The 17,847-nt window shown below is 33.8% G+C and overlaps 1 protein-coding gene across 4 annotated transcripts in view; it reads left to right on the top strand.

Moving 5' to 3' along the window:
* The window catches only part of LOC106107292, a 50,862-nt gene extending 33,141 nt beyond the window's left edge, over positions 1 to 17,721 (top strand). The window contains exons 4-6 of one of the 4 annotated variants that reach the window (XR_001225858.1): positions 7,211 to 7,322; positions 12,830 to 12,897; positions 15,055 to 17,721. Coding sequence is in view for 2 of the 4 variants with exons in the window: in XM_013288087.1 (XP_013143541.1) it covers positions 7,211 to 7,257 (47 nt within the window). In the remaining 2 variants the exon portion in view is untranslated. Of the gene's footprint in view, positions 1 to 7,210; positions 7,415 to 12,829; positions 12,968 to 15,054 lie in introns of those variants that run through there. The other 3 variants (XR_001225859.1, XM_013288088.1, XM_013288087.1) reach the window with 3 other exon arrangements.
* The last annotated feature ends 126 nt before the right edge of the window (positions 17,722 to 17,847 follow it).

The following is a 17,847-nucleotide window of genomic DNA, read 5'->3' as shown; positions in this document are numbered from 1 at the left end:
CGCTATTAAACTTAGGGGGTAAATAAATTGGAAAAAATCTTCATGTGGGAAAAAGACAATAAACTACAAACTGCCAACATCAAGGAAGCAAGGTTGCCATCGTTAGACATCATGTCATATGATTTTGACATTTGACAAATGTAAACAATAAAATAAATTTTTCATAATTTCATGCGGATGAAGCCGCACGAGAACAGCTTCTTGCTTATTGTTGTATAAGTTGTAATAAGTTGAGATTCAAAAGCCTGTGAAACCCTGTCTTATAGAAGATAACTCAAGTTAAAAAATAAATATTATATTAACAATAATACTATTATTGAAATGCGAAAGTTTCGATGGATGTTTGTTACTGACTGTAGCATAAACTACTGAATGGATTTCGATGAAATTTCCATAGATGTAGAGCGTAGTAATAAGAACATAGGCTACTTTCTTTTGCTTTTTATTTCCACGCGAACGGAGTCGCGGGCGATAGCTAGTAAGATTAATCTCATGGTTGTGGGTTCGATGCCCTGGGACTGTCTGGGACTTAGGTAGACATGCAAAATGCCTCGTAGAAATTCAATTGTTACCTTCAAAATTATGTCAAACGGCAAGTTCATAAATAATTCGTATGCGTTTGATATAATTTGTTATGACGCATGTTTATTGAAGTGAACGGAATGAACTGAACGGTATGAAGATCGATAGGTGAGTCGTCTTATGTCTTGTGAATGACTCCTAAAGGTATAAATAGTTTTTGGTAGGATTGTAAATTGTTAAGGGGGCGGTGGATGAAAATACAGCACTACACAAGCCAGTAGCTGGCACACATACAATCTACATGCAAGTTACTAGTACGATTCACAATGAATTACGTGACAGCTACGGGTATATAAGTTGAGGGAAGAGATCAAGAAGGATTAGCTTTGACACTAACACTTAGGTCTTATCCGATCTTGTGAACATTTTACTGGTAATTGTATACTTATCACGACAGTAACTGGCACGTGTCAGTTAAAGATGCTGCTATTTGACTGACAAGTGTGTTCCCGCCCTTATACATTACTGTGAAAAGCGATAACAAAATATTTAATTTCATCACAATATTTCCACTGGAAAGAGAGTTAATTTTTTTTCTGATATTATCTCGCCAGTGTAAACCCACGCTTATTTCGTACAATAGAGGTCGAATGACGCAGCACATGAATGAAACTAGACATGTAAAGTGTTACAACTTGTCTGAATATAGACTACAAGCTATTTATGCCTCGTCTGCTGAGTTAAATAACCTTTGTACGTTTGCGAAAGGATTTGATTACTTAAAGCGAGCACACCTTTGAATAAACTATCGCACAACTGTTTAGTCGCGCTTTAATTCTTAAGAATTTATATACGTATATGTGCACACACAACTCGATTTTTAGTTTTGCGACTAAACAGTTGATTGGGCTGCGAAAAAATCGATAATAGCATAACAGTTTGATGTCACTGTCAGATAAGGGAGCAAAATCTGATATTTTCATCACATTTTATACGTTCGATTGTTATCAGACAATTTATAATTTGGTGGTAAAGACCCTAAATATGGTAGGCCCTACATTTGAATTTGAATTAACACATTCAGGCTTTTAACTTCTTAACGCACTCAATAATTAAGTAATATCGCTTCTACTTTAATTTTTTTAATCAGTGTCTAATTAAAAACTGTAAGTACGGCAGTTAGTGCAACCATACTTCATACTAATATTATAAATGCAAAAGTTTAGATGGATGAATGGATGTTTGTTAGAGTTTGTAGCCTAAACTGCTGAACGGATTTCGATGAAATTTGATAAAGATGTAGAGGATAGTCTGGAAGAACACATAGGCTTTTTTGATTTTTTTTTAATTCTACGCGGACGGAGTCGCGGGCAAAAGCTAGTCTTTTATATATGGTACTAAAGCTTAAGACTGCTCATTTTTCTTTACAATCTGGATTAAGAAATTTTGCAGTGCGGATAAAATGTCTGCAAATACGACTGCATCTTGCGGTCGATGAACTTGCAGACAGGGTTGGCGACGTCTGATAAATTGCTTTACAAATAACTGTTATTTATTGCTATATAAAACTTTGGATTAAGGGGATAAAGATTATTTGTTTTAAAGGCGTTTTTGGTAGTAATACACTTAAAAACCAAAAACAACTTTTTTAATTTAAACATATTACAAATATCATTAAAATTACTATTTAGTTACTAATATTCTTTGATGACAAAATGTACTTAAATAGTGAAGGTAGAACACTAAATAAATACTTGCAAAATAATTATTAATCTACTAGAGTAGTGTAAACATTAAAAAGCTTAGACCTGGCGCACATCTTTGACTGAACTATCGCATAACGGTTGTGCGATTGTCGATTGTTTCTTAATTGTTTAGTATCACAAAAAATCAAGAAGTACACGTTTAACATATAAGCTAAGAAATCCAAGTGAGACTAAACAGTTTTGCGATGGTTTAGTTTCAGATATGCTCTTAATACCTTATCAAGAACATCAAACAAATCTGTCAAAAGTTGTCTATGGTACTCGGTTAAACTTCTTGGTTATATAGGGTTAAAGCCTTAACGTCTCTGCCTAGTATAGACTTTTCTGACTTACTGTGGTCAAAGTTTGTTATAGACTACCTATTTACAATTTAATCCCTCTGTCAAAGTTTCTGTTAGTCTGTCCACGCCACATAACACCATCTCTCCGTTTTAATTGATTTCATGTAGATTATAAAATTAAATCTATAAACAAGCATTTTAAGTAATGGATTTTTTAATCTTAACTTTACTAAATTTAAAGGTACTTTTTTATTTTTAAATAAAAAAATAAATAAAATAGCTCACCGAAAATCATCCCTCAGCCATAGGGATAGGGATAGTTATGCGTTGTCTGAAAAAAAATTCAGCAAACCTACTTGATAACTTCGAGTCAACAGTTAGCCACGAGCTATCGCGGGGTGCGGTTGTCTAGGGTGTAGTCCCGTTATTTGACAAAGTTACGTGTGTTGTGAATGTGTTGTACAATTTTATTATATTTTGAATCAGTTAAAGTGTAACATAAAGTATTTTGTCTGTAAAATGTGAGTATTATTTTTTAAAACATTAATATTTGTAATATTTTTAGTATTTTACATTTTACGGATGAATCCTGAAACGACATTTTTTATTTATTTTTCTTTTAACAATACAAAACAATAAAAACTATGTACATAAAAAAGGCTAAATAAACCTCAGGTTTTTAAATACGTGTGTCGTAAATAATAGCTTCCAATCCCAAATCCATAAAAATTTGACTTGGATCAATTGTAAATGACGATTAGATACCGAAGAGTTTAAAAGTCGTTTTAATATTCAGCCGTCAGTTATTTTATATATTTAAGAGGTATAGCTCCTTTGTAATTTATTTTCCAAAAACGTATTGGAAATAGCTACGTAAAATTCCTTATCAAGACATCGTAAGTTTTTCTTAAAACGAACAAATTAATAATAAAAAAAAGCTTTTACTGTAGTAACAATAATGTAATTTAATATCGTATAAATGCTTTTTAAAATCATTGTTTTTTTAATTTCAACTTATTTCTTAATTATTCTTCAAAATTGTTAAGTTGATAACGTATTATTTATTTATTACTAGATTTCGCCCACGACTCCGTCCGTGAAATTAAAAAAAAAAAAAACAAAACTAAGTAGCTCATGTGTACTTCCAGACTATCCTCTACATCCATGTCCGAATTTCATCGAAATCCGTTTAGCCGTTTAGTTTACAAACTCTAACAAACATCCATCCATCCATCTCAACTTACGCATTTTTAAGTAAGAGTAAGATTTTGTTTATACTACAAAGAGAACAAAAACCAGCAAAGCCTGAAATAGAGCAATTTCATGTTTATTTATTATATTATTTCTGTTTATACTTAATGATTCGTGCTCTTAGTAAGCAATTTATAAATTATATCATATCAAGTATCACAATATTATAGTCATAAAAATCTTACTCACAGACTCCCACACAACCAGACAGTTCATCTCCCTTATCTACTTTTCGTAGAAAATCTGAAAATGTCTTAACAGCACCAATTAGTCTGTTATTCCGAATCTATTTTACTTAGCTCTTAATTCTTAATGGATTCCAATAATACAGCCTAATTAGCTTAAAGGTATTTTTCAAGGAATATGAATTCTAAAAAAAAGTATTAAATTTCTCCTAGCAAACCCGAGGAAAAGTTCAATTTTAGTTCGCACTCAGGATGCATAAGTCGTCAGTTCGCCACTCATAGCAGTAAATGGTTCACCTGAATGTACCTTTATGCAAGAAATTAATAAGGAGTAAATTTTAGTGACTCTGAGTACAGCAGTGTGGTAGTTCATTTAATGTTCAGTCTGTACCTCTATATCTATACTAATATTATAAAAAAGATTTGTATTTTTATATGTATTCGAATCGTCTAATACTACTAGGCCGATTCCAAAAATTCCTTTCACCATTAGAAAGGTAATTTAGGCTACATTTTTATTATTCTTTAAATTCACGCGGGCGAAGTCACAAGCAACAGCTATATCATATATAAAGAGGTTAGAAACTGTAAACAAACATGTTAGCATTAACTTTAATTAATTAAGTATCCATTGAAGCACAGGTATGGAAATTCCGTTCCATAGACAAAACATAACAATAGTTTCGCAGCATTATATGTGCATAGCAACAGCCAGTTACATCGTACGAGCAAACGACGTAATTGTGGTACAGGTCGCGGACATCCTACGCGGCAATCATTCAATTATAGACACGCTGATCGTGATACTGTACGTAACATATTTCCGGATACATAAAAGTATTAAGAAGATTGAATCCAAGATTTTTAAAACATTTTACTTCTTACTATGTTACTAATATAATAAACTAGCTGTTCATCGCGACTTCGCCCGCGTTAAATTAAAATCTAACTGTTTCCGTGGGGCTTTATCCGCATGAAATTATGAAAATTTTATTTTATTGTTTACATATGTTAAATTATCAATAACAAATGTCAAAATGACTTGACATGACAAACCTTAGCAATCTAGCTTTCTTGATGTTGGCAACAACTTATGGTCTCTTTCCTGCATTAGGGTTTTAGAAAGGACCTTAACTTATCTATACTTCTATACTATTATAATAAAGCGTAAACACACACTTCTTTGTTGCCTAAAATATCAGCAATGGGGATGTTTCCTAATGTTACAAATCCAAATAAAGTTATGTTTAATATTTTAAAGACAGCATTTTATAACCTATAATAACATTTAGAGACCTTGAATGTTTGTCTCAAATTAAATATAAATTAAAAACGCTGCAATATTTTTTACCCTCCATTACTCGATCTCAAACACCAATGACGTCACTTTCTTGCATATAACATGGCAGTGTGACCAACTTCAGTGAATGTCAGTGCATTTTGTAGTTATATTTTTTTCTAAATGATTGTAATAATTGAATTTGCGTGTTTTATATTATGAGGACTCCATTATTGAGTGTTTTTATAATTACGACATAAGTTATGAGCAAAACATTTTATGAATATTACAAAAGAAAAATATATCAAAATTCATAAGAGTAGCTTATAGTACAATTTATTTCATACCTGGTCACACTGGTGTAGGACGCAGTCACTGTTTACACACAAACATAATCTTCCACGAGAAGCAACAAGTGTAATTAATACGTTAAAAGTATCACCTTCTGTTCATTTTGGTTTTTTTCATTTTTATCTCCATTACTAAAAACAACTTTAGACAACAAAGATTTACGAGTATTATCAATCAATTTGAAAGGGTCCAAAAGTATAAGTACTTAGGCTGCTTTGTGGATGATCAAGCTGATCACCGAGTAGAGATTCGATGCAGGATAGAGCAAGCGCGAGGAGCTTTTGTTAAGATGAGGAAACTTCTCTGTAATAAAAATCTAAGCTTGAAACTTCGGACCCGTCTTGCACGCTGTTACATCTTCTCCATTCTTCTGTATGGCGTCGAAGCTTGGACTTTATCTAAAGCAATGTGTAAAAAGATCGAAGCTTTCGAAATGTGGACATACAGAAGAATGTTAGGCATATCCTGGAGAGACAAAATAAGGAATGAAACAGTGTTGCAACTAATGAAAAAAGAGGTGGAAGTTATCAAAACTATAAAAAAACGGAAATTGGAATATCTTGGGCATATTTTGCGTGGACCGAAATACGAATTGTTACAGACTATCATTCAGGGTAAGATTCTAGGGAAAAGAAATCCAGGAAGGAGAAGAACATCGTGGCTTAAAAATCTTCGCCAATGGTACAACAAAAGTACGCGTTCTATATTTAGAGCTGCTGTGTCCAAACTTCAAGTCGCTGTAATGATTGCCAATCTTCGTTAGGAGACGGCACCAAAAGAAGAAGATCAATCAATGGTTCTTTCAAATTGACAGCGACAGGCCGTGACGCGAGGTTCGTATGCAAAGAAGTGACGTCATGGGACGTTTTAGGGGGGAAATGAAAGAGTGGTTTTTATTTACGTGTTTTTTTATTGAAATAATGAGTATTATATTTTATACTATTTTTTTTCGTGTTCATACATGGTTTATCTACAAAATAAAGGCTATTCCAAAAATTAGGAAACATCCCCATTACACCATATTTTTGAATTCTTTTGGTAATAAAAAGCCCTACACTTACGTCACGCTTTAGGCTATATATTTTCACGCCATTAAACATAGGGGGTAATTATTTTGGATAAAAACCCTAATGTGGGAAAGAGACCATAAGTTGATGCCAACATCAAGAAATTAAGATTGCCAAGGTTTGTCATGTCATGTCATTTTGACATTTGGTATTGATAATTTGACAAATGTGAACAATAAAGTAAAATTTTCATAATTTCATGCGGATTAAGCCGCACGGGAGAACAGCTTGTAGTTCCTAAATACCAAAAATAACAAAAGGTTACTAATGCGGGTTTCTGAAGTTTCCATTTATTTTATCATTATCTAGTTTTTCATTATTATTAGATCGAGCTATGTTTTAAACTCAAGTTACGTAGTTCGGAAACGCATTTCATTAGTTTATGTTTATAGTTTATCGAACCAAAAATACTAACAAATGATTAAACGTAGCTGGGAAACCAGCCGTAAGAGAGATCTTTTTAACTAGAAGTATCTTAGAAGATAAATATCTGTTTATTTCGCGACAGATAAAAGAGGTCATCCACCCCGCGGTCGCGGCCGTGACCTCCACTGACAGCTTCCCAAAACAGACGCTAAGACAAAGAATGTCCGGTCCTCGTGTCGCAGTCACTATGTCCGGTAAGTCATTCCGCGAAACGTCCGGATTGCTCAATCCGATACACTCCGCATCGGATGTTGTGATTGCATTATATCCGTTTTATAAAGTAAACAAAAAAACATTATAGATGACTAAGATAATATTGTATATAATTTCATTTATTTTGTTATTTTTTAGCTTTACATATCGATAACAGATTTAAATTGTCATTATTATATCAATATTCTATTAAAATGTTAGATAATTTTGTAAAACAACTGCATCTTAAGAACATAAAGTGTTTAAGTATGTTTTAATATGAAGTTAAGTTAATTAATGCCGTACATTTACGTATAGTCTCCTAATCTAAGGATTTTATTTGATAAATATTCACTGGTAACATTGTAAATTATCCGACAGCTCGTACTGTCTGCAACATAAATCATAATTGGTAAGGTAATGACTGAAGCCAGCAAATTAATATGTAAGCCGCGTGCTTGAGGCACTTGCTCGTGCGATGGTACAACGTTGAAATTGTCACATAAACTTTTATACGCACCAGTACATAATAATTTTACGTTGAAATGTTAAGAGCAAAACTTATTTTGTATTTAAATTGTCCTATTAACTAATTAGAACTCTTTACATTTATTTTTTTATTATCTTTTTCGTAGTAACAAAATATTACATTTTTAAATGTGTCTTTTAATATTGGTTAAAAAAAGATCACATGAATCTTTTTTTTGTTATTTGTATTAACAAAACTGTTGTCCATGCAACACGATGTGTTCAAATACGGTTAAAAAAATAGTTCAATTTCTTTGTTCATAATATATACTATAAATGGGCAAATTTCAAAAAGTGCGTTTTATCTAAAATTAGTTACTCTTTGTTACAAGCACCCCTTCCAATCGTAACCCTAATCTGGCATCGAATCCGATACCAAGTTAACAATGGTGATGAAAAAAAATCAATAAAAATCGATAATCGCTCGCCGGCGTGACACGGAGAAAATAATTGAAGGGTAGTAAAAAATACCCTCAATTTATAAAAAAAAACTAACTCGGTTTTTGTTAAAAGGATTCCGCACACTATGAACACCTGGCAAGCCTTGTAACCCTGGGTTTCCACTACTGAAACATACAAGCAACAAGATAGAAATTTTGAATGAATTTTGACACTTGTAGAAACGCTTGGAAGACAACTTTTGTTGATCCTACTCAATGATTTAAACAATAATATCATGATCATCAACTTCCCTACTGTTAACTAACTAACCTTCCAACTCCCTACTTCATCCCTACTGAGAGTTACCACATTATGTGCTGCTCTTCCATACATTTCTATCAGCCGTCATATCGGAATCCCCTCCGTTCTTAAGCATATCCTCTTTAAAACAATCCATCCATACTTTCTTCGGTCTACCTCTACCTTTGTAGCCATCCACATTCAATCTTAACACTTTCTGGTTTATCATATGTCCCCCATTGTCTCGTCGCATAACATGTCCATACCACGCTAACCTTTTGCTTTTCAATTTCTCCACCACTGGCGTTACTTTCAAACTTCGTCTAATATAGGAAGTTTCAATTAAAGAAGGATTCAAACAACGGTATAATGCCTTTAATATTAAGAACAAAACGTTACAATAATGGAAAAATAATTATTACTGGCAGTTGTTTTTTTAATTTTCCACCGGCCCTGGAATCAGCTGCTGCGTTCACAAAAGAGGCTTTATACAAGTTAGTACGCGAAAGGGATGTTCCACACAATAAGCTTTTTTACTACTATTTTAACAGCGCAAAATGTTGAACTGTACGTTAGAATAGTATGGACGTACCCAAATACTTTTTTACTATAGCAACTATTTAGAAATACTAACATAAACAACTTTTAAAAACAAGTACAAAAAAAATTTAAATTTCTAATGAGGTATTTTTAATCGTCTTATCGATAGTTATTCTTCTATTTTCTTCACTACACTGATATCTATGTGTGTATGTGCAGATTCATTGCAGCTTTATCGTATTGTCATATAGTTTATAACTACAGATTCTTAATTATTCTATATAGATCACTATTGGAGCCTAGTAAGATCCACGAATAGATTACACATCAAGTTTATTATTTTCTTGGAAACACGGTTTTTATTCAATTTTTTAATTAGGATAAAATAAGATCCATATTATTCTATCGTGTAGTGTGAACAACAAAAAACGTATAACCCTGTTTGGCGTGCGCGATGGTGCACAAAAGGCTCCGTATGTCGCACAACCGGCGCGACTAGGGTACCACGGGTGGTACACGCGCTCTGCGGTACCACTATTTTATTATTATTAAATAATTAATCACCAGAGCGTCGGTGGCTCAGGGGTTTGAAAACATGACTTGTAATCTACATTTTTTGGGTTCGATTCCCACCATGAACTAATGTGATTTTCAAATTTCATATGTACATAATTTACCCGACGTTCTTACGGTGAAGGAAAACATCGTGTTACAACCTGCACATACCAGCAAATAAATTTAAAGATATGTGTGAAGTCAACCAATCCACATTGGGCCAGCGTGGTTGACCATGGCCTAGTCACCCCTTATTAGGGTAGGCTCCGAACCGAAGTGTGCTGGTTCATGGTTTATAAAATTCCCGGAACGAAGAAATAATGCGCCAAATTAGAGAACAACGTGAAAAGACAGTGTATTTAAAAGTCTTATCTACGTTAACAAGAAAAAAGGCGTTTTATAGCAACTATCTGTATCTATACTAATATTATAAAGAGTAAAGATTCTCAAAAACAACATGGCTGGTTCCAAAAATTCTTTTACCACTTAAAAGCGTTATCGCTGAGTTATGTAGACTCTATTTAATTTCACGTACGAAGTCGTGAGCAACAGCTAGTCGTTGATACTTTTGACTTTCAAAACCTTCTAATAAAAATCTAGAATAATCTACCTCAACGAGACATAAATACTTGATATACTGTCTTTGGAATGCCTGATAATTATCCAGTGTCTATATTTACGGAAGAAGTCTATATTTGGCTGTTCCCAGCAGGTGTATGCAAGGACGACATGTCTGTGTTTCTGCATTGCAGTGTATGTACTTGTGAGCAAGTGCCGCGTGGCTGTGCAGGCTTCTCTGAACAGACGTCCAGTGAGAGCTTGTTGCGACGCGTCTTTATATATGGTACAAGTTATAAACGATGAACGAGCTAACATACGTAGTATGTTAGGATAAATTACTACAGTCTATATACGTAACTGGAATGTTTTCTACACCGTTTTGTTAGCTTTTATTATCTCCAAAACAAGTTTAAATGTTAATTACATATTTAGAATAGTATCCGTGTTTGTTACAAAGTTTCAAGTCATAGTTGTCTAAAACGAACTTATGTCAACCGGATTGTATAAAAAAAGTTATTTCTTAGCTCGCTTAGCAAACGTTATTAGACCTATACTAAAGAAACAAAGGCTGTGTAATAGTAATTTTGAAAATAGAAGAGATAGCTCTATAAATCCCTTTGGTTTCCCAACATAAACGTAATTTAAAACTCGCTGCCGCTTATAACAAACACCATACACACACGGCGCCCGAGATCCGGTTTGGCAACAGGTCGAGGCTTGTTAAAAAAACGTCTGGCGGCGGTCTGGTCGGCGCACGTCTGCACAGACCCAGCAAGGCCAAAGGCTTCCTAGAAGGGCAATTAACAGCCTACAAGTAGCTCCAACTTGACAGACTCGTCCACACTTCCTTGAAGCATAGGTTGTCTTGATACAGGTGTCCTATATTTACTTGAAGTACTAACTTGAAGTACTCTTGTATTTTTTACGTACTGTTGTTTGTTTCAAATTACTTACCTACAAATTCTTATAAATATGCCACTGGTTTAACGCTGATATGTTTTTATTATACTTTTTGATTTTACATGTAAAGAAAACAACTTAGTACTTTTAGTATTTCTGTAATTACACATGTTCTCGGTTGATATTTTAGCAAGTATTTAAACGATTTTAACAAATTATAAAGTTAAAAAACTATTCGTAACAAATTACTGATTTAGATTCCAATTGTCAGTTAGTTAACGCCTAGTGATTTAATAAATTGGCATAATTCATTATTTATCGGTGACATTACACATGGGAACATTAGACGAGTATTTGCATATCGTGTGTCGTAAGGTGACTGCATGCTGTGCTGTATGACGTCACGTGATCAGTGGGGACACACCCGCTCTCCACCGGATGCCCCCCAGACATAATAACAGATAATACTGAATCTTGTGGTCACACTGCTAGCGGGTAAAAACACGGAAAACCAACGTTAAAATTGACTAAAACGGGTTATATAAACAATTTACTGCAGTATACTGTCACCACAAAATCGTAACTTACTCGAGATATTTATAAAGAAGGTTTTCCCGCAGCTTTGTTCGCGCGGAATTAAAAACTCAGTAAGGTTCCTACGTAGTTTTTCAGATTATATTTTAAATTTGTGACTTTCATCGATTTGCATTAAACTATTTTAAATGTTCGTAGACACTTTCGAATTAACAATATTGACTAGTACGTTTAGTTGCATTTTTTTAAACGCCTATCGCTTTCCGCTGCAACACGGGCCCTGCATCAGTAATCGACTATCGAGATACTGTGTCTATTATCGAACGTAATTCAACCGAGAGATGTCACTGCGAATTCATTTATCTCAATGTTAGTTTATCTAGAGATCTAACTCTTTTGTACTGACTGGAAGGAACGATGACCCGGTCAAGGATGCTGAAAACCATTGGTTAACGGTAGAACTTATTTACTTAATTACTGCATTGGCGCAGCGACCCGAAGTGGGTCTTGACCTCCGACACGAGACAGCGCCAGCGTCGTCTGTCCTGCGTCGTTGCCTGCCAGTCGATGGAATCTGGCTCGCGCAGGTCCAGCTCTACGGCTTCTCGCCAGCAGTATCTGGCCAGGCCGACGGGTCGGCGGCCAATCGGTATTCCGAGATACGCTTTTTTGGCTCCACGATCCTCCTCCATTCTCATCAAGTGGCCCAGCCAGCAAAGTCTCTGGGCTTTGACTTCGCCTAGGATGTTCGGCTTTCCCACCAGACTTTCTATTTCCAGGTTGTGTAAAGGTAGAACAGATCTGTGTAAAGCAGTGGTGTATATTTTTAAAACAAATGGCACGTAAATTTACGTACGACTTTTAACTGATTTGTTGCCGTCTAACGATCGTTTGTTCAAGCTTAAGAGGATCCTCACGATACAGGCTGCGCCTAGTACGAGGGTACTGATCACTACATATAAAATCTACTGTATCCATAAACAAGATTTTTCTATTACCGATTATGATTACGATTTTAAATAATTCGTTTTATCATTTTTCAATTTGGGATCCAATCCAGTATCTTATTTTGACTTATGTTATTCGTTTATTGAACGTCTATTGACTAAATTATTTGCCGTATAGTCAAACATGTCTCTAATTAAAAAAAGTAATTGAAATTTTATTAGTTAAAAAATTCAATTAAAATGTTGAATTTTGTCAATTTCAGGTGGTGTCCCAGTCTCGTGACTTCTCTGCTATTGCTGTAATGTCTACTTCCAGAAGATATCTCAAAAGGTAAAAATCAATAAATCATACTAATAAAGTATATAAGATGGATGGATGTTTGTTAGAGTTTGTAGCCTAAACGGCTGAACAGATTTGGATGAAATTTGGTATAGATGTATAGGATAGTCTGGAAGAACACATAGGCTACTCACACTATTCACCTGGACGTAGTCGCGGGCGTAAGCTAGTATTTAATAACTTAAAACACCGAAGTAAGACTTATTTAACTTTTCCTCCAGTTTTAACTAAACATTCGGACTGTTCAGTTAAAACTGAACATGTGTAGCCACGCTTAGCGACGAAAAGATCACATATCTGAAAATTTAGCAAAAAGAGCAGCCAACTCAATAGTTACTGTGAAATTTCCAATCTAAAGTATCAAAACATTGTTGTCTGTGTTTTTTTTTTAAAAAAGCAGTTGATTACAAGTTGTGAAACAAGTAATACTTTAGTGATAAACAGTTACAAACATCACTGGACCGAGTCTTAACAAAAACAATTTATTCTATTTATAGAGAAGACAGAAGGACGACTTTATCTTTAAATGTCACTCCGTCAATTAAGATAACGAGCAAGTGCAGTTTGCGTCTCCTTGCAATTTAATATAATTTATTTGTTTACGTACTGTAATCGGACAGTTAATAAAACCCACTAAGGACAAAGAGTAAAGATAGACTAAGAAATAGAAATTCATCTTTACTCTTTGATGAAAAGCTTTAGCGATGGTTTCAATTGTTTTTAAAATATTATATCAATACAAAGAACAAAGAGCAAGAGATATTACAGCTTAATTCCAATTTCCAGACGAGTCAAGTATACTGGCGGGCGCATAGCAACAGTCGATGTGATGCGTCTAGCCGCTCCCCCGCCCCCCGCACTGCGACCCCCGGCGCCAGCGGGGGGCGCACCCCCAGACCGTCTAGACACTTTCTAGACACCCCCCGCTTACCTGCTCGTTATTTCAACTATTCATAGAACCTTTCTTTACTAATCATTTGATTCAAAGAAATTGTGTTCTTTGATAAATACAAGGTCTTAGAAAAATGGCTAGACAGAACAAATAGGTCGATATTATAAGAATAACAGACTCGTCAAATCTGTACAACTATATGTCATCATTTTTACTCTTTTAGCAATAGCATCCATTGTACACATTTTTTACGGCTTTTTCACAAGATTCCGGTAAACATGGCGAAGCGAGCGCCATCTGCCGTGTTTCTCACGCACTCCGCCGACATTTTTATTCTTTTTTTTAATTTTCGCGCCACGGAAGTCGCCATTGTGCACCTGCTCTGATTTACACTAAATATTGTAACTACAGGTTAATTTTTTTACTGCAAGGATTGTTTGCATTTATTATAGATTTTTTATTCTTAAATCAGACATCCTTGTCATTATTTTTTTTCGTATGAGCAACAATTTTTTTTTGATATTCATTTGAACGGACATTTTTGACTAAACTATCTAATGACTTTTGCAATTGTTATTGTTTCATAGCAAATTCATGTTTTTAGTTGCAAAACTGTGCGCACCTCCCTATAAGCTCATAGAAATCAAAGCAAGACTAAACAGTTGTGCGATAGTTTTGTAAATACAGTATATTAGTTTGTTATTTTAAATAGTGATGTTCTAAAGATAAATAAGCTACTGGGAACATTTTTCATTCCCATCTATTTGTTCCGGTCCACTATCCGCGTAAACTTTGTAATACAAACTTGTCGAGGTGTTAAATAAAAAAAAAACACACAGGAAATAATCAATAAATCTTATAACAATACGACTTATATCAATAGCTTAGTCATTTTTTGTATTTTGAACCCCCATGTCTTTTGTAAAGTTTTGTCTCACCTAGCCTTCTTTACGTCATTTTTCTTTTTTATGTTTTTAATCTTAACGGTCTACAATTAAATTAAGAACGTGAGAAAATACTGGCATAAAAAAAATAAAGTCACGCTCTGTGCAGGATACTGGCAACATTGTAGAAATAAATCACGATCTCACGCGAGATCGGATGTAAATGCCTATTTCAACTTAGCTGCTTTCGCGCCACTTTATGAGAATGCTATTTAAATTAAAGCTAAGTGGAAGTAAGCATTATACCATAGACCAATACTTGTTTTTAAATTACTACGTCTATATTTATATTTCTTCATTTATTTTTTTCAGGTTATCGTAACGAAGAAGTGGATTTAGCTGCGAAAAGAAAAATAGACTTGACATTCGCTGAATACCCATCCAACTCCTTATAAATTCAATAAAAAGCAATGGAATTGACGACATGAACGGATACTTTAGTATAAAATAAGTTCTGGTAAAAACTTATTCTAAATACCACATTTATATCGTGAATATTTTAATGTTTTGTGACAGATGAGCAGGGCCTGCTTTAGAATTAAAGTCGCCCTGGGCGAGAATCTACAACGCCTAACACATAACGCGCCCCTTTACGTCCGTCGCCCTGGGCTGTCACTCCACCTCGCTATACCCTAACGCCGGTATTGTAGAAGCATGAGGTTAGTATGAAGGTGGGAATTGAAACAAAGTTTTACTTTCTATCCAGTTATAGTGTTTACTAAAGGCGACCCTTTGTGTACACTAACGCCCTGAGTTTTATGGTTACATAGCAGTCCTTTTGTGGGGATTTTTTACAATAAGTCTACACTCAAGGACTCCCTTGGTTACCGTATAACGAAGAATCGAAAGACTTCTGTGGCAGTTAGCGTCTAAATTTTAGTTAGAACTGAATATAGTTTGCAATATGCGAATGATTTTAAAAAGGACTATTGATAGAAAGTTGGGGAGGAATTTATTTCAGAAAAGCTTTTGTATACTTAAATACTAAACATCTATTCTTTCTATCATATTTCTAGATTGCACATTTTTTTTAATTTCGTGCCGCTAACCGACTAGAATCTTTGTCAATTCGTTATCAGAAATATAAACTGTGTTGAATTTTCATTGGCTATAAAATATTTATTTATTTATCTTATCTATTTATATATATATATTGTTTACAAGCTCAATAGCTTCTAGTATTTTTAGTTCTTTATTGTTTTGTTAATTTCTGTGTTATTTTTGTTTCTTTTTTATTCTTTGTTTCTTTGTTGCGATAGCTCTAACAATATTAGAGTTCTAATATTGTTGGATATATTGTTTTCCTTTTAGCACCTTGCCCCCCTCAACTGGAACCCGTAGATCCGAACTTGTGCGCATTTGTCGTTCCGGAGACGCCATCTTGCGATCTATCTGTCAATTTTTCAAAACAACGTTTAGAAATTAATTTTCAAAATATGTTTGGCCATAGATTAAAAATTATTAAGTAAAAAACGTTTTTATGATAATCTATGACAGCCCTTTCGCAGTTTGCGCGTCTTCACACAAGTTTGGTGATACGCGGGCGCAGTTTTGGCGGGAAATCGTCGTCTTCTTCGTTTTTTTTTCGTTCATTTATTTGTAGTGTGCACATCTTTTTTGTTATTATTTATGTTTTTTTACTTTTTTAGTTTGAGTGTTATATATTTACTTTTAATAAAATAAGCCTTTTCAATAAAAAGAACTAGAAACATCACATGGTCGCAATGTAGCAAAATGAAAGTTTTTGTAATAATTTGAGAAGTATATTTTTAAATGAAAAGTATGTACTGCACTTTCCTATGGCAACCTAAAACTATAACTTGGTTCAATAGTAAATAACATTTTTATTAATATTGCTTAAAACATTATGCTAGTGGGTTATCACTTAAAAAGTCGATATACACTAAAACCATTTATCCCTATCTCTGTTCTTTTCCTATGTCCCAAAAGTGGGGCAGAGGACGTCTACAGTACGCTGCCAGCTCGCTCTGTACTGGGCTCTGCGTTTGGTCTCGGACCATGATTTATCCCTATACTCTTATAATAATATACTTTTCAGAACATCTCCATTTGGTATTTTCATTAATCTTAATTTAATTCTTAGATTTATTTAAATATAAAAAATAAATCAAACGCATCAAAGTAAATACTTGATTATGCTATCAACTGTTTAATAAAAGTATTGTTTTTTATGCTATTATCAATTTGTTAAAAGATATCAAAATAACGATTTAAATTACAACCAAACTAGTTCTCGTCCGCGATTTTGTCCACGCAAAATAAAAAAAAAAAACTTAGGAGCTGTTCTATTCCGTGTTTCCACGCCTTTCTTTAAGATCTGTTGAGCTGTTCGGGTTCCCTTAAAAATCTATCTATATATAAACTTTTGCATTTATAATATGATAGTAAGAAAGCAAGATAATCCATATACCAATAGTATAGAAGACTTTCAACAGACAAAAGTTATTTTAAGCCACAAGCCTACAGCCCTTCTCGAGATCTTGGATTCAAATTCTAAAAATAAGCCTAGAGCTTACATTAGTTTGATAATATGAAATAGCTATGTTTAAATTCTTAAATGGAACTTCATCTTAGTCCATAATTATTCCACATAATTTATATTATAAAGATAATAGTAACAAACTTGAAGACAGAAGACAGAAGATAAGTTGGCGACAAAGCCGCCGGCATGGTGAGGTAGTAGGTTGTATAGTACTGCATTACAACTATTAGGGGAGACTGTATAGCCTGCTAACTTTCCTGGCCGGCGGCGAAACGACCGATAGAAGACTGCACGAAAAAAGAAAAAAGAATACTTCGAGTTTTAATTTATTTTTCTACTAATTGATGTAAAAAATACAATTGGAAACCGTTTTTTAATGTATTTTATGCTTATAAGTTTTAGATATTATATAATTCATTTTTAATATAACAATTACTAGTCAGTATTTAGAAATTTTATTCTTTAAAGTTAGCTGTAAAAATATTATAAGAAGATTTATTTTTTTTTACTAATACATGTAATAAACAATTTTATGTATGGAAAGCTTTTTATTTTATGTAATCTATACTCACACAATATAAATAAGGCTGGAAAATACCATA

This window comes from Papilio polytes, unplaced genomic scaffold (assembly GCF_000836215.1).
Source record: "Papilio polytes unplaced genomic scaffold, Ppol_1.0 DF822067.1, whole genome shotgun sequence".
Taxonomy (NCBI): Eukaryota; Metazoa; Arthropoda; class Insecta; order Lepidoptera; family Papilionidae; genus Papilio; species Papilio polytes.
This window is presented reverse-complemented; position numbering and strand designations above follow the sequence as displayed.